This window comes from Mytilus trossulus, chromosome 8, assembly GCF_036588685.1.
Source record: "Mytilus trossulus isolate FHL-02 chromosome 8, PNRI_Mtr1.1.1.hap1, whole genome shotgun sequence".
Lineage (NCBI taxonomy): Eukaryota > Metazoa > Mollusca > Bivalvia > Mytilida > Mytilidae > Mytilus > Mytilus trossulus.
The window spans coordinates 32561628-32584453 of record NC_086380.1 but is presented as its reverse complement, the minus strand read 5'-3'; the positions used below and the strand labels follow the sequence as shown (position 1 = coordinate 32584453).

Here is a 22826-nt window from a genome sequence, read left to right as displayed (position 1 = left end):
GTTGGTACTTTAGCATTGTCTTTCTAAAACTGTGCGTATTTGTTATAATACCATTGCTTTACCAATTGTAACCATCTCTACTTCTGGATTTTGACTGTTATAGTACTCTTTCGTTTAATTTGTGTTAATGAATTTTACTTTTACTGTTTAGTCCGGTTAGTAAGACCCATTTGACGTGGCTCTGTACTCAAACATCCCGTGATTGTTTTTGTGCTATTGTGCTATGGTAAAAAAATGTATTCTGGTCATTCATTTGTACTAATGTGCTTCATCTATATGCCTTTTTGTGTTTCTTTGTTACATATGGCGTGTTTCTGTACTTTAACATCTTTTCATTGTATTATTGTGCTATGGCAAATTTGTGTTTTCTTGTCTTTTGTGTTTGCTATTGTGCTTTGTATATATGCCTTTAAGAATTATTTGCTACAGATTTTTGTTGTTTTTATGATGATTGTGATTATATAACACATAAGTGACTACTACCCATATTTTTGACGGTTTTTTTTATTATTAAATATGTCTGTTTGTTTTGTTCACCCATCGTTGTCAATATAATGGAACTTTATGCGACTGTCATACAAGTGAGATATTTAGCTAGCTATAAAACCAGGTTAAATCCACCCTTTCTACATGAGAAAATGCCTGTACCAAGTCAGAAACATGACAGTTGTTATTTATTCGATTGATTTATTTGACGTTTGATTTTTCTATAAGTATTTGATTTAATTTAGTCTACGGACTTTCCTCGGAGTTGGATATTTTTGTTATTTTACTTTTTTCCAAAGCAGACTTTTATGCTAAACTGATTTGACATTGGGAAACGTAAAAAGAGTATTGACTTTTCAAAAAATCGATTATGACCGATAACTCTTGTCGGAAATGACCTTTCGAAGTTACAATATACCGTTACAATTTAAATGTCCATATTAATTTCCGTTTAAATGGAATGGTGGGACGATAGACTAAACTGAAGAACTTAATAAAAGGTGACCAATCAAAATTTAAATACAATAGAAAGAGAATAAATCCTCTGGGTTGCTATCCAAAATAAGATCTGTATATTACTATATATATATTTTTGAAATCAAAGCCTTGTACACCAGTTTATAACCCAGAACAAGTAAGTACATATTTGTTTTTTTTATCTCATATTTTATTTTTTAAATAGTTATTTGCAGTATAGTATATTCTAAAAAGCTTGATAAAATACAGATCTGTATGTATAATACGTATATGAATCCCGTCGTATGCTTAAAAAGTACTTTTATTTAATAATAATATTGAATGTTTTTAACCCCAACCTCCCCCCGCAGCCCATCTAAAAAAAAGGCAAACTCATATCGTTTTTTGTTTGATGCTTATATTATGCATCAGTTATGTTTACACCGGCAACTTTAAGACTTTAATATATGCTGAATATGTTCATGTACGAAAACTCGTCACCATGCACGTTTGAGATCTAATGTTATGGTTACCTATGGCTAAATGTGTCTAAGTAGTGGTTTCTAAAGAGCACCCGGTCGAAACAAATGTATTCATCATTGCTGTTTGTTGATCTTGCATCATACACTTAAACATGGAGTGGGAGTTTATAGTACATGTATATGCCGTATATATGTGTTTATCAAAACGAATTCAATAAACTTTGTTTGAAGGTGTGACAATATTTGTTTTTGCTAGGTTGATATATAATGACACTCAATGTACATGGCAACAACAATCGATTTTCTGATTTAAAACAAACATAATCCGTACCCTTTAAAGAACATATCTGAACGTATCTATACATTGTAATACTTTTTATTCTTTCTACTTGAAGTATATTTCTTATTTTTCAAGGGTTTTTTTTTCAATTTGGTCTGTTTAAATGATATTATTTTAGATTATGAATGGCGATGGTGTCGAAAGTATTTTTTTTAAATGTTCGAGTGTAATATGACAAAATTCAATACCAAATAACTAAGTAACTACTGATCATGTCTATACAAGAAACTGTAAAGTGTATAAACCATATGTCTACTAAATCCCTTATTTAGATAAACGTTAACAGGTTTTATTTTTGGAGTAATTCAAGGGGGAAATGTATTTCATTCTTCTGGGCTTCCCCGCTATGAAAATATTTTCTAAATGGTTAATTCTTGTTTTAAAAAAAATGTTCATAGTGTTGTTTCATTTTCTATTTTTTCAGGTGTCAAAATGTCTGAAAGAAAAGCTGTAATCAAGAATGCTGACATGTCAGAAGACATGCAGCAGGATGCTGTTGACTGTGCAACACAAGCTCTAGAGAAATACAACATCGAGAAAGATATTGCAGCATACATCAAGAAAGAGTTCGACAAAAAATACAACCCAACATGGCATTGTATCACCGGACGTAACTTTGGAAGCTACGTTACACACGAAACCAAGCATTTCATCTACTTTTACTTAGGACAAGTCGCCATCTTGCTCTTCAAATCTGGTTAGAAAAATCAGCATTACAAACGAGAGGAAACACGAACAATAAGAACAACTTTACTGCCATTTATCAAGTTGTGATGATTAGATCTGACGCTTATATTTTACATAAGCGGCCCCTTCAGCATTGACACGTGACAACATTGTTACCGCATTTTGTTATTTGTTATTTATTTTATACACATATAGTGTTATTCTATAAATATTTTTATGTTTTGTATTTTGGGTGATCTGTTTCCTAAACATAAAGTATGAAAGAAGAGTTAATTTTGTCTCAGTAATACTACAAGCTGCCAGGTTTCATGATATATATATTATATATAAAGAAAAGGAGATGCTATGTTATTGCCAAATGGTAAACTAGTCTGCAGCTTCAAACAATGAGTATGTAGTCATGATTGTATGAAAAGCTGAGAAAAAAAGGTCCTTGGCCTCTGCGTTTACCATTGAAAAGCAAGATAAGAGTCACATATTTAGATGAGACGATGTGGTATAAGGCAATGAGACAACTATCCACCAAATTCTACCTTGAAGCGAATGTCAGCAAATATAGGTCATCGTTACGTATGTCCTTCAACATGAGCAAAATTCGTACCTTATAGTCAAAGTTTCATAAAATAAATATGACAGACAGACAATAACGACAATCGCTGAATTACAGGTTCTTGGCGTGTGACAGGCATGCATGCACATACATAATACACGGGGTTCTACATATCACTGGGCGCTCAACGCTTCCCTTACCTTGACCATACAACATAAAAAAAAACTATTCTGAGATCAGTTGGAATTGCTTGTTATATCAAATCCGCACGATGCAAAAAGGAAAATAACAAATTAACAAAATACACAAAGTATCGATCTTGGAGTACTTGCTGTTTTGAAAGCTATATTCTCACAGACTAAAATATCAATCACAGCCAGCCTTGCGTAAAAACATAACCTTAATTTTTATTTTCAATGCGCTAAAATTTGTCTATCTATTTCGCTATAATTATGTTCTTTATAGATATAACCATTTCTAACCGAGTTTTCCTAAAGCAAAATACTCATGTCGCACACTATAAAAGGCTCAGAAGAACAAATATGAAACAGAAGACACAGAAAACCAACGGTATATTGCATGCTTATAATGTTAAACAAAAACAAATTTGATATAGAATAAAACACTTGATAAACAGTCCCTAGCTTAAGACGATCGAGTTCATACAGAATGTGGTGGGAATAGACATAAGAAGCGCTCAACCTTCCCTTACCTATAGGAAAGTAAGGTAACATATAAAGACGATGTGGTATAATGTGAATGAGACAACTATCCGCCATAGACTAAAATGAAGCGGATTTAAGAAACTATAGGTCTTCATAAAGTAAGTTCCTCAACATAAGCGCATACACCTGAACAAGGCAAACAAAAATCACGTGAAATATTGATTATATGAATTAAAAAAAATGCAACACATCGTCACACATTAGGAATAAACTAAAAGGATAAAATTCACTTTAAAATGTTAGCACTAAAAATCTGTAGGAGCCAAGTCTGTGAAAGCTATCATTCCAGTTATTTGTCATACTTTAGAACGGGTTAAACTCAGTTGGTTGTGAATATCACTTGTCGCTCATTCCAGAGTATGGCCACAGCATATCTTGAAGTAATATAAGTCAACATAGGTTGTTCTCAACTGCAGAAATTCTACAATGTTTTCTTATAAATAGATAAATTAATTAACAAATTTAAACAATACAATGCCTTGAAGAAACTTCAAAGAAAAGTAAAGAATGGCACACACATAATTAATAGAGAAAAATATAATGAAAAACAAATGATTCGATACTAAACAGGGGGGGGGGGGGACTGTGGGAAAAAGTGATCTAGTGGTTAACTACTGTATCAGTAGCCCAGTCAATACTGAGGTTGTGAGTTAAAATCCCGCAATAAGCAGATGGCAGAGGTGCTCGACATAAAACTTCATTGACTAGGATTGTCAGCTTTCCCTCCGAAGGTTAGTGTCGATTATCCATACGCTCCATATGCATATATAACCAGGAAGATTTGGACTATTTGCGATTACAAATAAATTAAGATCAGACATTATATTTTAAGTGCTAAAGTGACAATTTGTTAATCCGTCTATCTAACCTTTTATATTTCTTTGTGTGTAATTAATTCTATTGTTAAATATATGTTTGTCGTGATGGAAATCACTCTGACCATGACAAGTTAATCCGTTGGACACTAATTCTTTGCTATAGAAACTGTTTTTATATATGCTTTTGTATGTCATTTTGTAGTCAGTTTAGGTCTTAGGTCTGGTACTGTCCGGACCTTGCTAATAAATATTAAAGTATTGGTATTCCGTCTTTGCATTACTATAACACGGAAAACTTCCGGTTATATATTGGTGGAGGACCCGGGCACGATCTTGAGCTAGTTCCCCCCAAACTAGTAAATGAATACCTTCAGAAACAACACTATGGAAGGAACCTGGAATTACCAGCCTTGCAGAAATGGACATCCGTTTCCGATGAGAAAAGCAGATACCTGTTTGGACTTTCTGTGCAAATATTGCGGTAAGACATTGAATGTTTTCACATACCATCGGTGTTATGCAGCTAACGCTTATTGTTACAAGTGCAGACATCATGGACATTTTGCCCGTATGTGTAGTTTTCACGTTAAGTCATGTGAAAACCCAAACCCGAAGAAGAAATCAAAGTCGAAATCCAAAATTCAGAGAGATAGTGACCGTATGAGAACGTTTATTGAGAAGAAGCAAATGTCTCAATTTCCGTTTCAAGGACTTGAGGACAAGGAACTCTCCGCTTTTACGTGCTCCATACAGGACGAATCCGCGAAACAACACATTAACAAGTTGAAAGAGTCTAACCGAAACTTCATCAAAGAAATCGCTGTGCTGAAGTGTGAAAATTCTAAATTAGATACAGTAATACAAGAAAACGTGATGTTAAGGAACAGTTTGGACAATTTAAATTTGGAACGTTTAAAACATGTTCGGTTAATACAAACGATCGAGCGGGAGTTAGCTGAACATGCAAGTGGAACTAAAAAATTTGAAATAGAAATAGTGCGTTTGAAAGAGGAAAACCGTAATTTAACCAACGCCAGACAACGCTTAACAATGGAGTTTAAAAATACTGACATGCACTACAATCGCATCTTAAATGATATGGAAGACGAAATGCAGAGACTGAGGGAAGAGAACGTAAACAGTAGACACGAGATTCAACATCTAGATACAAAACATTCAAACCGAGGTGCGCTTTCGACCTATGCAATTTGCTCGCGTGGCAATTCGCAGCAACGTCATCGGCGAGGAGGAGGATACCCACGACGATAACAAAATTCATTCGGCAAACTCGGAGACCGAGTTTAGGTGGAGTAGTGGCGAATATAACCAGGAAGATTTGGACTATTTGCGATTACAAATAAATTAAGATCAGACATTATATTTTAAGTGCTAAAGTGACAATTTGTTAATCCGTCTATCTAACCTTTTATATTTCTTTGTGTGTAATTAATTCTATTGTTAAATATATGTTTGTCGTGATGGAAATCACTCTGACCATGACAAGTTAATCCGTTGGACACTAATTCTTTGCTATAGAAACTGTTTTTATATATGCTTTTGTATGTCATTTTGTAGTCAGTTTAGGTCTTAGGTCTGGTACTGTCCGGACCTTGCTAATAAATATTAAAGTATTGGTATTCCGTCTTTGCATCACTATAACACGGAAAACTTCCGGTTATACATATGTAGAGTTATTGTTCACAGTAAGAACGATAACTCTGGTGCAACGAGACTAACGAAGGTCGGTGTTTCTGTTCAGCTTCTTCCACTAATAAAAACTGACCGCCACGGAGAGGCACAATAGTGCTGAAAGTGGCGTTAAACACTTATCAATCAATCCGTTTGTGTTAAATTACAGGTAAATTACAGGTGAATGGTGTTTTTTTTCATTGATCATCATAGACCTCCACCGTTAGCCAGTTGTACAAATGTTAGGAATTGTCAATCAATTGGGATAGCCATTTACCAATGTCACTTAATTTGTCTTTATACTCTGTGCTCAGCCCAACAGGGCTTAATTTTCCTTCACCAGCTCTAATTCTGAGCCAGATGAAAACGACAACAATCTATTCTACATATGTGTTGAAATAATCTTTCGGTCTTGTGTAAAAAGGCGGGGTTTGTGTAATAATAATCTGTCGGCTTTGTGAAAATAAAACGGCGACCGCCGCAAAAAGAATAGGGAAATATGAATATGCGGGCTGGAATAATAATGATTTGCGGTCGGGAATGATAATAATCTGCGGGCGGGATTGATAAAAAACTTCGGGCGGGAAAAATGATAATTTGCGGGCGGGAATTTGAAGTGCGCCGAATAATTCTTTTTAATGCATTTCTAATGGGGAAAATAATAATAATCGGGGGGTTCACTGTGGCTTTCCATAACATTGCTTATCCAAACTCAATATGCATAACCTCGGCCACAAACGAAAGTTATTTTTGACGGCAGAGATCGAAAATTATTTTCCATATCACTTCGTAACACTGTTCATCTTTCGCTGGTATATAAGAGGGTGTAAATTAGAGGTACAAAGTTTCCAATTTTACGTCCGTGTAAAATATGTAACTGATAAAAGTATTTCGGACAGCACTTAAAAGTTCCATCTCAGGGGAGGATCCAGCCATTTTAAAAAGGGGGTCCTAACCCAGGACAAAGGGGAGAGTTCCAACTACATTTCCCCATTCAAATGCATTGATCGTCCAAAAAAGGGGGTAATTCCAACCCCCCGGAACCCCCCCCCCCCCCCCCCCTCTGGATCCGCGCCTGCATCTATAAATATTGCAGACATATCATTGCAAAGACATTCAAGGTTGAGGTGTGTAGAAAAAATAAGCCATGATACCTTAACCTTTCTCACGATCATTATGGCCCGTATTTACTCACCTATGTTTTTCTGTAAATGCAATAAGGAGCAAATATAAAATCGGAATCATTTATAAAATCAAAGAATGAAAATTTAAATAATTGGCGAAAATGTCATACGCCCGCCCTGAGGGATCCGAACCCCCATTCTGAAGGGAAAATTTGATTGATTATATAGAGAATCATCGAACTGGCATGACTGGAGATGGTCCCATTAGGTCAGTCAGTGGGACCCTCAGTCTCAGCTCGGCCGCGTGTGAATAGTCACTACCAATGATTTTTTTTGTCATTAACCAAACTTGAAATTAAAAATCACCGTTCTTGAAACATGTTTACTACCTTTTCACATCTTGATAGTTAATTCTCAAAATACCTGTCTAAATTTGTTATTAGAAAGGCTTGTTGGTACGGCCGACTCTCAGAAATAGACGAAAATCTCAGTTTACTTATCTTCTATTTTTAAATTTTAAATTGGATCGGTAACGTGAGGGCACCCGGCCAAATTCCATCTAATTTGAAAGTTTTCACCTACGTTTATTAATTATGCAAACAAAAGTTTCTTTCCGTTTTGTAGCAGTTCTGAAGGCGGAAAACCGGATAATATCCCTTATTGTACCGTTACAAATTTAAATTTAATATGGATATCCGCTTAAACGGAATGCTGGGATGATAGACTGGACTCAAGAACGAAACAAAATGACCAATGAAAATTAAGATATCTTCTACGAAAAACAAAATCTGTGAGTTGCTATGTAAAATACATCATTCTACATCTGACAGTAAAGTCTCCACCTGTTTACAAACAAGAACAAGTAAGTATTTACTATTTACTTCATTTTTTAAAAATATTAGACTTGATTAGTATGCTAAACTTCTGTAGTAGGCGGGCAATACACCTGATCTACATCCTTCGTCTGCTCAACCCGGCGAAAAGATACAAGTTTGTCACACTCAGTCTCAGCAGCTGTTTTGTCCTACGTCTGTATATATCCACATTGAAACATTCCGTGAAAAAAGTGAAACTTCCTGTTATCGAAACACCTCTTGAAAAAATAAATTCCCCCCATTATTTAATTTCTCCCCATCGCAAATAAGACACTCCTCTGAGTCTCGTGTGACGTTTCAAATATTTAACATACAAACTATGCTATAGATTGGCACAGTACATTGACAAGTAAACAATCATTGTGTCCTGCATCAAATGTCCGTGTTGTATATAGTACAAGTCTTGAACATGCATGAAATATTTGCCACTGGACATGAAGCAACCAACAAACATCACCTTATTGTGAGGAAATCTGCGCCACTTCAAACTTTGAAGTCATACATGTGCAACAAACACTTTTCTGTTGGCATTGCGCCTCACATTTTCCTGAAATGGAAGGAGGCGCCGAACTGATGTGTGGCTTCGCACTGAGGTGTTTTAAGAATTTGCAGATACATATGAGTTTGTAAAGAAGTGGGAAGAACTGATTGACACAGAAAAATTAGTTATTTATTCACGAACAAAAAATGGAGAAAAAAAATCATTTATTTCTGCAAAACATCATGATCACATAACACATGTTCAAGCATGAACACTTTGAAAAAATTATTCTTAATAGATTGTACTAATTTAACTATAACCACCTGCAGGTTAATTATTGATAAATACAAAATTCTTCATTATTGGTACATTCAGTTCAATAAATATTTGTTTATTTTGTTTTCCAGGTGTCAAAATGTCTGAAAGAAAAGCTGTAATCAAGAATGCTGACATGTCAGAAGACATGCAGCAGGATGCTGTTGACTGTGCAACACAAGCTCTAGAGAAATACAACATCGAGAAAGATATTGCAGCATACATCAAGAAAGAGTTCGACAAAAAATACAACCCAACATGGCATTGTATCGTTGGACGTAACTTTGGAAGCTACGTAACACACGAGACCAAGCATTTCATCTACTTTTACTTGGGACAAGTCGCCATCTTGCTCTTCAAATCCGGTTAGAAATACTCAGCATTACAGACCGAGGAAACACGAACAATGGGAACCAAAATTTACTGCCATTATTGTGATCATGAGACGCTTATGTTTTCTGTAGGCTGTGACATCATTATTGACCTTTGACAGCATTGTTTTACATCATATTTTGTTATTTGTTATTTATTTTATACACAGAAAGATAGTGTTATTGTATAAATATTTTGATGTTTTGTATTTTGAGTGCTCTGTTTCCACATCATAAAGTAATGAAGAGTTCATTTTGTCTCTTTGGTACTTGGTTTGATAGATATAAAATTGATGTGGTATGAATTACAATAAGACAACAACTCTACATACAGGTCACAATGTGTAAACGTTAACCGTTATAGGTCAAAGTCTGATCTTCAACACTTAGCCTTGGCTCACACCAAACAACAAGCTGTAAAGGGCACCAAAAATGGTTAGTGTAAAACCATTTGGAGCTGTAAAGTTAATATTATCTTCTATATTTTACAACTTGGTAAAGAAATGGTGTATGGTATAATTGTAAAAAGGTCTTTATCTGTAGTTTCCAACAATGAGTAGTATAGTAATCAAACTGTGTGATACCTTAAGGTAACACGATACCGAATGGCATATCTCCCGATTTCCAAACTTTTTGGCACACGTGTTCTTTGAATCGAGTTACATCGGAATATGTAATAAAAAATGGGGGTCACCATTTTTGTTTTCTTGGAATTTTCATAAGAAAACGTCAATTTTGGCGACAAATTTACTTAGGTATATAGGGAAAATGGCTATTTTTCGGCTTACTTTTTTATATTTTCCAATGGATGGCTATGTTCTGATATACGGAGAAAAACAAAAAACTAACATAATATCCAGGATTGAATACTGAATCCATACACGTATAGAAACTTATATGTCACCATCCTTGTTTTTGAGATAAATGACTTCAAAGTTGATTGATACCCTTAGAATTTGGCCGAAAACGTGTGACGTTATTAAATACAGAATGTAACGTTATTCCTACTCAGAGAAATGGAAAACAAAATATGTGTCGGAATCTGAACGGTGATTATTTTATTTTCATTTCCCCTGTCGGGTGTCGTAAATTTCCTAGTAATGCAATATGAAATATTTCGTCCCGCTCATAGAAATTTCACTCAAATGAATTGTCTGATTTTCACACCAAACGAGCATATTGTATTTCAGTGGGTGTGGTTTGTTTATGTCTGTTTCCCGGCCGTTATTGAAATTCTTGGTTATTAATTGTATATTCCGAAGGCATACTGAATGTTTTACGGAGAAGACCAACCTAGTTTATGTGTTACATATTTGTTTTTCGTTCATAGTTTTATATAAATAAGGCCGTTAGTTTTCTCGTTTGAATTGTTTTACATTGTCATTTTGGGGCCTTTTATAGATGACTATGCGGTATGGGCTTTTCTCATTATTAAAGGCCGTACGATGACCTATAGTTGTTAATTTTTGTGTCATTTAGGTCTCTTGGGAGTGTTGTCTCATTGGCAGTCATACCACATCTTCTTTTTTATATATATTTCAAACTTGCTTGAACTGGTTGGTTCCACGTAAATCTTATAATATACTAGTTCATGAATAAATCACCGGAAGTAGATACACGTTAAATTCACGTATTTTTAAAAAAAAAGATTATTCAAATAACATCTTAATTCTAAAATTTAATTAAAATCATGAAAAATCTGACCTTCATATTTTTGTAAAGCTCACGTGGAAATAACATGAGAAATTTGACGGTGATTCATTTGAATAACTGAGTTTTTAACTCCATCCTTTAAGACACTGATGGTGGTGTCATCGCTTCATCCATGCAGAAAAAGAGTACTTTACAAATTTGATCCAGTTAACAGTTTTATAATTGCTCGGTTTTTGATGGTTGTTTAACGTTCAGTGGCAAATAGTTCATGCATGTTGGGGACGATACAATACAATTTTGAAAACAGTTGTTTATTAAAGACACATTTGATGCACCAGTCAAAAAAGGTTGAACATTCTGTTAGTTGTGAAAATTATGATCCTAAAAAATACACATTCTAAAAAATAAAATAATAAAACTCAAAGAAAATTTCAGAACTCGATCATATTCTTAATTTGCTAAATACATAAGTATAGCGTACTCTGCGTGTGGTAAATGTGTCAGTTGGTTGCTCAGCAAGCAAGACAAACATTGGCAATTAAACTGTACGCAACATTTCACAAAATATTTGTCATTTGTGGAAAATTATTTACAAAACAAATCTTGAGATCAGATATGCGAGTTCGTGGTCTAGTGGTTAAGACCGATGGTTACAGTGCTGAAGGTCCCGAGTTCGATTCTCACTCGGGGTGCTAAAAATATCAGTACATCAGAAGGGGAATTTTCACCCTCTCACACACATCTCTGGTACCCAGACCGGAGTTTAAACTAGAATGGGTACTTTGGGGGCCTCGGTTGGTCAAAGTTGTCCCCTACTTTGACCTGGAGATCAATCTTCTGATATCTCTCTGGTTTGTCTGTTTCCACCGAGTGGCCCGGTGGTTCTCTCCGAGTACTTCGGCTTCCTCCACCATAATAACAGACTTCCCGGTGTCCTACACGCTCCCTTAGGTGGTGTTGGGTGGGGATTGTTCTGGTGGTAGGATAATATTGTAAAGGACACATCTCCATTAATCCTTAGGGAGTGTACATGGATCCGCTGTACCCTTGCAATCAATCAAGGGGTGCGTCTAGATTGGCGGAATCTCGAGTACATACATACATTCTTTATAAGTAAAACAAACGAAATAGAAAGGTTCCAGCTTGAAATTCCACATTTATGAGATGGAAGCCGGAGTCTGAACTCTGCGTTCCTTTATATTCTATCAAAATGCCTAATCAAGCAACCTGTCATGAACAAAAAATAAAGATAATCCAGAAGATATGCGCAGCTTTAATATAAGTTGTTACACCATGTACATAATTTAAACCCGAATCAAAAAGACTGTAGTGCTACGTAAATAGTTATCCGTATACACCCTATATATGTATATATACCAAGTGCGGGATTGACGGTTGAACAAAAACAAGTGACACAATATGATGATACGTGCCTATTAGGATTTTGGTGACAAAAAAATATTTGAATATCTAGTTCGTATAATGGAATAGTTTTTTGGAGTTTTAAAATGAAGTAGCAATGTAAGCAAACTAACATTTCCGTCATTTTTGTCTTTGGTGGAAAGTTGATAAATTGGCAATTTTACCGCACAACCTTATTTCTTTATGGTTTGAATTTTCTACCGAAGAATAAAAGTTTTAAGACTTAAACAAATATGTACTAGAGACTGACATGTTAGTGTGATACTTATACTACAAATACTTTGATGTTTTGATGTCGTTAAGTAGATATAGGAAGATGTGGTGTGAGCCGACAATGAGACAACTCTCCATTCAAATAACAGTTTAAAAAAATAAACCATAGGTCAATGTACGGTGTTGTACAAATAAAATGTTCCATATAATTGTTTGCTTTATCTATACTTGTACTTTTTCTTGTCTTATGTTATCCCACTTCCATAATGAGCAAGCGGTAACGTAGATATTTCTTTTTGCGTAAATGTTCGTTAACTTTGTCGATTTCTTTTTAAAAGAAAAAAATAGAGGCAATGATTTGAATTTTAACAACTAAAGTTGCAAGTGATGATTGTAAATTGTAGGATTGATTGGCTTTACGTCCAGTGACAAATAGACCATGCATGTTACATGTATGGGCGAGAACAAAATAATAAATACAATTGGTAGGTTATGTAATAGAGGCGTTCCGGGATTATGGTTGAGTAAATTTGGAAGGGCACTTGAAAATGAGGGTATATTGGATAGGGACAGAAACTTTATCTTGCAACAGGCCACATACAGATCGACCACTCAAAGAGTTGTTGCAAAGATTTTTGATTTTCAAAGAGCATAGCACTCTCTTTATTCGAGGCATCGGATTTAATTTCCCCATTCTGACCGGATGTGGCTGCAAAGTTGATACATCCCGCACAGCCAAATGGACGCCTCACTTTGGAAGCATTTTACTGTCGGTCAAAAGAATCCCAAGTGCCAATTTCTATTCCCTTGTCACCCTTGGGGTGTAATTCGTAGAATAAAAACAAAATATAAAAATTATGTATATTGTCAGAAAAATAAAATGTATTTGTACTCACTACGGAACAAGACTCTTTCTGTCGTTTGAATAAAAAGTTAGTCAGTCGTATGCTTGTAAATTTCGAAAGAAAACAATGGCACGGATCCAATCTGACTACAGCCAGTCCTGACTATCAACTTGCGTTCATATACGCAAGTGGATACATGGGGCTGCTTTTAATCAGACTTTAACTGGACCTGAATTGATTTTAATTTCATTTTTGCCGAATAAGTTCTCTTGTATTTCTCAGTCTTCGACTTCGTTAACTTTCTCAGGCCTCATTCCGAATTTGCTGTCTATTCCATGTAGATTTGGTCTATTTACGAAGCTAGCACTTCATTTATAAATGTTTCAGAAACTATATCGGATTTACTCTCTACAGACCAATGAATTTCAGAGACTGTTTATACTTGGAACACAGGGAAAGTTTTTCGGCAAAATAACAAATTTAAACCACTTTTTTACATTCCATACTAACAAACTATTTTCTGTATGAGTTTCAAAGTCTTGATTGTACAATGTTTGGTTTTTTATCGTCTAATTCTATTCGAATTCTCATCCAGATGTCAGATAACCTTTTTATTTTGCAAGAGCGATGTTTTTAACGACCATTTTAACACGAATTAATAGTTGTACAATTCCTGTTTTTTTACACATCATCCTAAGTTTCTATAGATTAGAATTCTACGTTCAAAAGAAAATTTCATGGGGATACTGCGTGCATCATGAAAAAGTATTTATTGCAAAAATAAACCAAGAATAAAATAAAGTGACAAAACTCAGTCTTTTATGGATAAGAACATATGTAGTTAAATTGTGCAGATGCTTAAATATTCAAGAAACAGGATATTTAAAAGTAAAGTAATACATTTTTAAAGGTTAACAATGAGCAAAAGAATTGCCGGAAAACGATAAAGCAATCTATGTCAAATAAGTTAACTCTTACATATTGCATCAAAACTCTTGGCACTCTGCACCTAGAAAAAGTTTCCGTTAAAAATGTCACATAGTCACCAAAAATCTCTTTGTGTGCGAACGTTATTCGATAACGTAAGGAACGATAACTCGTGGCGTAACGTCATTCGGTATCGTGTTACCTTAAACAGATCTCTTGATGTTTACCAAACATCTAGTAAATGATCTTACAAATTATTTAGTTGCATAAAAGTCTATCACTATCCACATATAGGGATCAATTTGGATGTCATGCATCATGTTTACCTACAACTGCCACACAGAATTCAAGCATCATTACACATATTTTTCTTCAGGGTGTGAAGTTCTGCACCTGCAGATTTCATTTCAAATATTCGACTTCCTGGTTTCCCCTTAATAAAACATGGACTTAATATGTCTTCTGGTTTTTGGTTACTTCAGGCAACAACACTTTTTATGAAAGACCCCCATATAGCATCCTCCATAAATGAAAACCGATCTCCACGAAATATGATACAGAGCTTCTTCTTGAGTTACAGAAAACCATCAACATTTTGAAGATAACATTCTCGTGCATGCCTTATTGAGGTTGCCTTTTTAAAAATTAATTTCAATTTTTATTGAACTTTTAATTTTTACATTTTTATACGACCACAAATTTTGAAAAATTTTTCGTCGTATATTGCTATCACGTTGGCGTCGTCTGCGTCTGCGTCGTTGTCGGCGTCCGAATACTTTTAGTTTTCGCACTCTAACTTTAGTAAAAGTGAATAGAAATCTATGAAATTTTAACACAAGGTATATGACCATAAAAGGAAGGTTGGTATTGATTTTGGAAGTTTTGGTCCCAACATTTTAGGAATTAGGGGCCAAAAAGGGCCCAAATAAGCATTTTCTTGGTTTTCGCACTATAACTTTAGTTTAAGTTAATAGAAATCTATGAAATTTTGACACAAGGTTTATGACCACAAAAGAAAGCTTGGGATTGATTTTGGGAGTTTTGGTTTCAACAGTTTAGGAATTAGGGGCCCAAATAAGCATTATTCTTGGTTTTCGCACAATAGCTTTGGTTTAAATAAATAGAAGTCAATGAAATTTAAACACAATGTTTATGACCACAAAAGGAAGGTTGGTATTGATTTTGGGAGTTTAGGTCCCAACAGTTAAGAAATTAGGGGCCAAAAAGGGACCCAAATAAGCATTTTTCTTGGTTTTCGCACCATAACGTTAGTATAAGTAAATAGAAATCTATGAAATTTAAACACAAGGTTTATGACCATAAAAGGAAGGTTGGTATTGATTTTGGGAGTTTTGGTCCCAACAGTTTAGGAAAAAGGGGCCCAAAGGGTCCAAAATTAAACTTTGTTTGATTTCATCAAAATTGAATAATTGGGGTTCTTTGATATGCCAAATCTAACTGTGTATGTAGATTCTTAACTTTTAGTCATGTTTTCAAATTGGTCTGCATTAAGGTCCAAAGGGTCCAAAATTAAACTTAGTTTGATTTTGACAAAAAATGAATCGGTTGGGTTCTTTGATATGTTGAATCTAAAAATGTACTTAGATTATTGATTATTGGCCCAGTTTTCAAGTTGGTCCAAATTTGGGTCCAAAATTAAACTTTATTTGATTTCATCAAAAATTGAATAAATGGGGTTCGTTGATATGCCAAATCTAACTGTGTATGTAGATTCTTCTTTTTTGATCCCGTTATCTTTCTTTGTCTAGAATAGTAAGCAAGAAATATCTTATTGCAAGAAATTTTTTTAATTGGAGTTATCTTTCTTTGTCAAGAATCAACTTAAATCTTTGTTATATACAATATACAATGTATATTCACTTTTTACTACCAACTGATAAATTTAAATGATCTTTACCATTCAGTGATAACAAGCATTTTTTTTACATCTTAATATTTTATGATGTAGTTATTGTTGCAAACTCCATTAAAATATTTTAATTGAGATTAGTTTTGGAATAAGGGAAAGGGGGATGTGATTAAAAAATTGGGTTCAATTTTTCTCATTTGAAATTTCATAAATAAAAAGAAAATTTCTTCAAACATTTTTTTGAGAGGATTAATATTCAACAGCATAGTGAATTGCTCTAAGAGAAAACAAAAATTTTAAGTTCATTAGAACACATTCATTCTGTGTCAGAAACCTATGCTGTGTCAACTATTTAATCACAATCCAAATTTAGAGCTGAATCCAGCTTGAATGTTGTGTCCATACTTGCCCCAACCGTTCAGGGTTCAACCTCTGCGGTCGTATAAAGCTACGCCCTGCGGAGCATCTGGTTTATTTTAATTTCAAATTAAGATAAAAACAATAGGTACATTTTGTTTAAGTGAGAAAAGGTTTTAATGAGTACTTCATGGGTAAGTGCATCCTAATACAATACCATCTAAAGATATTCTGATAAAAAGCGTCCAAAACAAGATCTACTCATAAATTAACATTCAGACAGCTCCAATGCAATAAAGACAGTTTTAAATTCTCATTCTTCAGCCAAACAATCAAAGACTGGAATAAACTTCCACCTGAAATTTCAAACAAAACTTCTACAGACAACTATATTTATTACTTTGTGGAACATTTGTAATCTGGTTTTAAGCCTTCGTTCTTGTAGGGTTTGCCATTTCAGATTTTGAAGCATATCAGATAAACTGCTGGTGTTACTGATATGCTTCAAGCTGGGGACAGGAACCCCCTTTTTATGGACGATCAATGCATTTTAATAGGGACATGTGGTTGGAACACCCACTCACCCCGACCCCATCATCCTGGTTGGGATCACCCCCCTTTTTTCAAATAGTGGATCTGCCCCTGATAGCACAATAGTGCTTAAAGTGGCGTGAAACACAAATGAGTCTATCAATGTATTGTCTGCGACTGGATAGAATAATATTAAAAACAAAAAAGACATACACTGGATGATGTTTGAACTTCAATGATATATATAGTGGAACACGTTCATTTTATGTATATATCTTATAGTAATACTAAATTATCGAATTTTCTCCTGAAATATGTATTCTGTCCCTGTCTCACCTTCTCTTTCTCGCTTTTGCACGAGCGAGACCTTTGAATACTTGTAGGAGGAATAATTGAAGTCACACGATGCTCACCTCATCTCAGTATGATCGTAGATAATACAGGTTAAAAATACAATACTGCACAATAATTTTGTAATTTAAGATCTTGACATTTGTTTTGTGTCAGAAACTCATATGTAAAAAATTTGATCTACGGTCGTATAAAGCTGCTCCCTGCGGAGCACCTGGTTTAAGATAGACATACGTGGTGTGTATAATTGATTACTATCCCAAATATTTTTATAATGGTTTATCTACAAACCCAAATTAAGATCTATCTGGGATCTGGGTGTGGTTTTTGTTGGACGTCGTCTAGCTCTTCCGATCAAGATAGCATGACGAAGGAGAATAGAAGACTAAAAAAACTCCAAAGAGGGTATAAGAAGAATAAGAATAAAACAAAACTAATCGAAGACGATAAAAACAATTGTACATGTATGCTAGCATATTTTAAGAAATATGATATGCATGCACGATTTTAAAGGAAAGAATGCATAATGTATTTAGAAAGCAACGCAATCAAACAAAATATAGGGTGCAATCAACAGTTTTTTTCTATGACGTCATATTTTGAGGGATCATCTATAATTGACCCTTAGTGGTGTTAATGTTAATGAAGATACTTGTATAAAACTAGATATCATTAGAATCAGAATTTTCTCTAGTTTATAATGAAATAAAAATAAATTGTACTTTTAATAGTACCAAAAAGTTTTATCCAGAGAAAATGGGAAAAATATTGCCTAATCTATGCATAAAAAACATGAAATCAGGCCATGTGCACACCCATGCAGACATGATACATGCACATTTTTCATATTCAAAACTGTATGAATTTCATAGGTTTTTACCTGGTCTTTCTAAAAATTTATGCTTCAGGCTACGTTCGCCTGCTCCGAAAAGAGCTACAGTGGGTGCAAATAAGTTTTGCACTTTTCACTGCCAAAAAAACAGGATGTTTACAGTTCGTCTCCCCTTAAAACATGTGTATTTAATCTAATTTTTAAAAATTATCTTAATCATTCAACCTGTTTTAATTGAAGCTAATTAACTTATTTTTACAATCAAATATAAAAAACATGATACTTTTTTACCAATTATGTTGATAAAAAGGGACTTTCCTCCAAGTCTATTTTTAGTCGGGGAATAACCCCAAGTTTTTTTTATACGAAACTGTTTATAGCACCCATACACAATACTTATAAAGTTAAACATACGGTCCTGTGCAATGGACATACCATTATATACTAATATATAAGAAGATGTCGAATGAGTTCCAATGAGACAACTCTCTTATCCAACTCATAATATATAAAAATAAACCATTATAGGTCAAAGCACCGTCTTCAACACTTGACTCACACCAAACAGCAAGCTATATTGAAGGGCCCCAAAATGATATGTTTAAAACCAACAGTCTAATCAATACACAAAACGGGAAATGAGAAACACTTATGAACCACATCAACAAATGACAACTACTGAACATCAGATACCTGACATGACAGTTAGGTGCAAACAAATGTAGCGGGTTGAAACGTTTTAATAGGTACCAATCCTCACCCTTACCTGAAACAATAGTGTAACATATCAGAAAACAGGAGCGATGAGAGATCGGTTTTAAATTAGATTGAATTCATATTAATATCGTTAATTATATAGACATTTATTACCTCTCCGTTTCCATATGGACTCGGTTAGCCGATTAACATTTTGTTAATAATTGTTTTTTTATATTATTTTTAGTATTACCTGTCTATTTGTATTACTTTATCAACGTATTTGACGATGACATCGATATTTCTTTGTTTTCTGGCAATGTGCAGTTTAATTACTATCCATATCCGTATACTGATTTTTTTATCTGCTTACCGAGTCCCTGACTGTGTTCGTTTCCAGTACACCCCCCCCCCCCCCCCCCCCTCAAAAAAAAGTAGTAGTTAATCTGAGAAAATGTACAAGTCTTTTGTAGTCCACTATAATTGATATACAAGGGTATTCTGAATGAATGAACACATTTCCGACTTTCGTCAGCTTTTTAGAAAAGCTATTTTTCGTATTTGAAGTAAATGCCGCAATCTCACAGTTACACCGAAAATGATCTAATATTAGACTGTACGTTTCCTGTTGTTGGAATTGTGGGTTGATAAACTAAACTAGAGAGCTATCATATTGTGACCAGTGCAATGCACGCATTGGTTACTAACATAAGTAAAAGGTTTGCGTATCCATGAAAGCTTCAGCAATTGAAATTTATTATTTGACTGAAGACCATCTAGACGACCTTAGAAAAACTAACTGTAAGTAGTACTTTAATCTTTACTATAACTTTATTATTTTAAAGTATGTAGCTGTAACAGCATCATTTTCTGCTATAGTTTTAATTTATGGTGTTTTCAAATACGTCCGCGCTTCATAATAATTGAGGGGTGTTTTCCAAGACGTCCGCGCTTCATAATGATTGAAGTTTGCGTGCTTTTTTTACGCATCGTCTTTCTATAGACTGTCTCTGTTTAACGTCGCTTGTTGACCCTTATTATTATTTTTATCATTAAAAAGGCCAGTGATCATGTCAATTTTTTTTTCAAATACTTTTATTTCGTTCGTGATATATCTTTTACTGCTGTAAATAACTGGAAATTCCTCCGTTTTTACTTTGGAATAAATGTTCTGGTAAGAAATCTCTCGTGATGAGGTTTAATGAGCAATAGCTGCGAACGAATATTTCTTGATATGCAAATAGCCTGTAAACATTGTTTATTATTTTTATTGTTTGTTTCAAACAAGACCTGCAAATGCCAATTTATAGTGCATAGTAATGCGTAAATTGCAGCCGTTTTTGTTATACATGTTTGTGTACCATCATAGCGAGGATTCAAGTAGATTATTTTTTAAATGGTTCCCAAATACTCAGTGGATGTAAATTATTTTTATTGATACATTTGGGGTTTTTTTAACAAAAGAAATTTCAAGTAAGTTGGTCTTATTTGGAAAAAAAGATAAAAAAAAAAAAGAAAAAAAAAAAAAAAAAAAAAAGTAGTCAGTCAGGATTGTTAACCAAGACACTGCGAGGTTATACAACAATTTCAATGGATTTCGTTATTCATTTAAATTCAAGTTCGGCTTTTCAGGAATTCTGTATAGAAAATTAGAACATGAAATCCGTAGTTTATATACCACTTTTTAAATTAAATTTTGTTTGAAACCAATAGATGTCTTACCCATGGGTAGTCACAATCAACTTGCCGAGTAAAGTCTTATGTATTATAGCCAATTTATTACATCAATTACGTAATTAAATCTCTGAATAAAAATCTATTACTAGTATTCCATTTATTTTAATTTTTTTAAATATACTCTTTTAGGTCAAGATGTCTGAAAGAAAAGCAGTAATCAAGAATGCTGACATGTCAGAAGACATGCAGCAGGATGCTGTTGACTGTGCAACACAAGCTCTAGAGAAATACAACATCGAGAAAGATATTGCAGCATACATCAAGAAAGAGTTCGACAAAAAATACAACCCAACATGGCATTGTATCGTTGGACGTAACTTTGGTAGCTACGTAACACACGAGACCAAGCATTTCATCTACTTTTACTTAGGACAAGTCGCCATCCTGCTCTTCAAATCCGGTTAGAGATGTATACTAACTTATAAAGTACTAGTCACAGTAATCTTTATATAGGACGAAGTATATCGCGCATCGGGTCCCGACCAGAGGAACGAAATGAACACTGCCAGCGTTATATTATTAACCTACGTGATCGCCGATTGCGGTAAATTATTGCCTGTGAATTTATGATGTGAACATTTTAGATGAACATATTGTTACCTATTTATTATTGTTATACCTTGTATTGTTACATGGCTAACGTGTTTATAATAAAACATTGTTAGTATATTGTCTTACCTTATATTTTATCTCAAAGTGATGTATCTTGGCTTTGTTGGTGAAATTATCTATAATCTATAGAACCCCGGATAACTGTTTCGATTCTGTTGTTAAATGATATGTAAACAAACCACACATATATATAAGAAGTTGTGGTATAAGTTCCAATGAAACTACTCTGCATCCAAGTAACACTTTGTAAAAGTATACCATTAAAGGTCAAAGTACGGTCTTCAACAAAGAGCATAGACTCAACCACAAAACAGGCTATTAAGGAGTAAATTGAGTATATGCGAATGAGAAAGCAACCCAACGACACGAAATTTTAAACACCATTGATACTTGTACTGGTAAATCTGTTCGGTTGTAAATAATAAAAATGATTGATATAAATAACTATCAAATAAATGCCATAATTTCAAAGTTCTCACACAACATAAAGTATACAATTATAAATGATAGAATAGTACTAATCATGTATGACAAGATCCTGATCTTCAAAGAAAAATTATTAGGGTTCTTTTGTCTCCCCTACTTTTCAGTGTGAGAGGGAAATGCACATAACAGATTCACAGTTAATGAAATAGAACTTAGAAAAGTCGTACACTCGACAAAACTGAAGAAAAATTATCTAAAATGTTCCTCTAGCTATAGATACTATCTTTTGATTGTAAGAAGCTTCTGTCCAAGTTTGATAAAAATACAGGATGGCTCATGAATTAATCTTAAAGGAATAAATGCAGACTGGATACTTTATAATAAACTGAAAAACAGGCAATATTGTTTTTTACAAAACTAGCTTTTGGTCATAAACAAGCTCTTTCAAGTTTGGTAGAAATCCAGGATATTTTAGTGAAGTGATTTTTTCAAAAGTAAGCTTTTGTGGACGGACGATGGCGGTATGTAGGATCGGTAAATGTCTCGCTTTCGACAAAAATCCACATGCACATGTTGTGGGTTTATGCAAGCTTTTATCGGCTGGTTTTTTTTTAATTTATTTTATGTCTCAACTCTTTCGGCCTTTATATTACCGAGCAACAACATAAGAGGAAAACACTAGAGATAAACTATTCTATAAATCACTGTTCCATTCTCAATTTTGTTATATCAACTATAAAATACTTGTATACTAGTAATAAAGGCATTAACAAACAAACAAAAACTAATAAAATATTATCGTTTACAGCAAGCAAACACTAGGCAAATTCATCTTACACTCTAATATCGGCGATAGTCTAAACTCTGAAGTGAATAATCAACTTTATAAAAAAAAAACCGCCTAGAACAAATACAGAAAGTATAAAGGACAAGACACCTTTCTTGGTATATCAAT

The 22826-nt window shown here is 34.1% G+C and overlaps 3 protein-coding genes across 3 annotated transcripts; all 3 read left to right on the top strand.

Annotated features, from left to right (window-relative positions):
• The first annotated feature begins 1116 nt into the window (after positions 1-1116).
• LOC134680835 (dynein light chain 2, cytoplasmic-like) lies at positions 1117-2719 on the top strand. The gene is made up of 2 exons (XM_063540085.1): positions 1117-1120; positions 2189-2719. Exon 2 carries the CDS (start codon positions 2197-2199, stop codon positions 2464-2466), a length of 270 nt encoding a protein of 89 aa, XP_063396155.1. The 5' UTR covers positions 1117-1120; positions 2189-2196; the 3' UTR covers positions 2467-2719.
• Positions 2720-8062: 5343 nt separating this feature from the next.
• On the top strand, positions 8063-9652 carry LOC134680834 (dynein light chain 2, cytoplasmic-like). Its single transcript, XM_063540084.1, has 2 exons — positions 8063-8219; positions 9121-9652. Exons 1-2 carry the CDS (start codon positions 8111-8113, stop codon positions 9396-9398), a joined length of 387 nt encoding a protein of 128 aa, XP_063396154.1. The 5' UTR covers positions 8063-8110; the 3' UTR covers positions 9399-9652.
• An 11310-nt stretch (positions 9653-20962) lies between these two features.
• LOC134680833 (dynein light chain 2, cytoplasmic) lies at positions 20963-21502 on the top strand. Its single transcript, XM_063540083.1, has one exon. It carries the CDS (start codon positions 20969-20971, stop codon positions 21236-21238), a length of 270 nt encoding a protein of 89 aa, XP_063396153.1. The 5' UTR covers positions 20963-20968; the 3' UTR covers positions 21239-21502.
• Positions 21503-22826: the final 1324 nt, after the last annotated feature.

Excerpts from the sequence above, each read along its gene's own strand:
- LOC134680835 (XM_063540085.1), top strand. The coding sequence starts at position 2,197 with ATGTCTGAAAGAAAAGCTGTAATCAAGAATGCTGACATGTCAGAAGAC.
- LOC134680834 (XM_063540084.1), top strand. The coding sequence starts at position 8,111 with ATGAAAATTAAGATATCTTCTACGAAAAACAAAATCTGTGAGTTGCTA. Across the intron at positions 8,220-9,120 it reads CTGTTTACAAACAAGAACAA|GTGTCAAAATGTCTGAAAGA; the intron begins GTAAGTATTTAC and ends TTTGTTTTCCAG.
- LOC134680833 (XM_063540083.1), top strand. The coding sequence starts at position 20,969 with ATGTCTGAAAGAAAAGCAGTAATCAAGAATGCTGACATGTCAGAAGAC.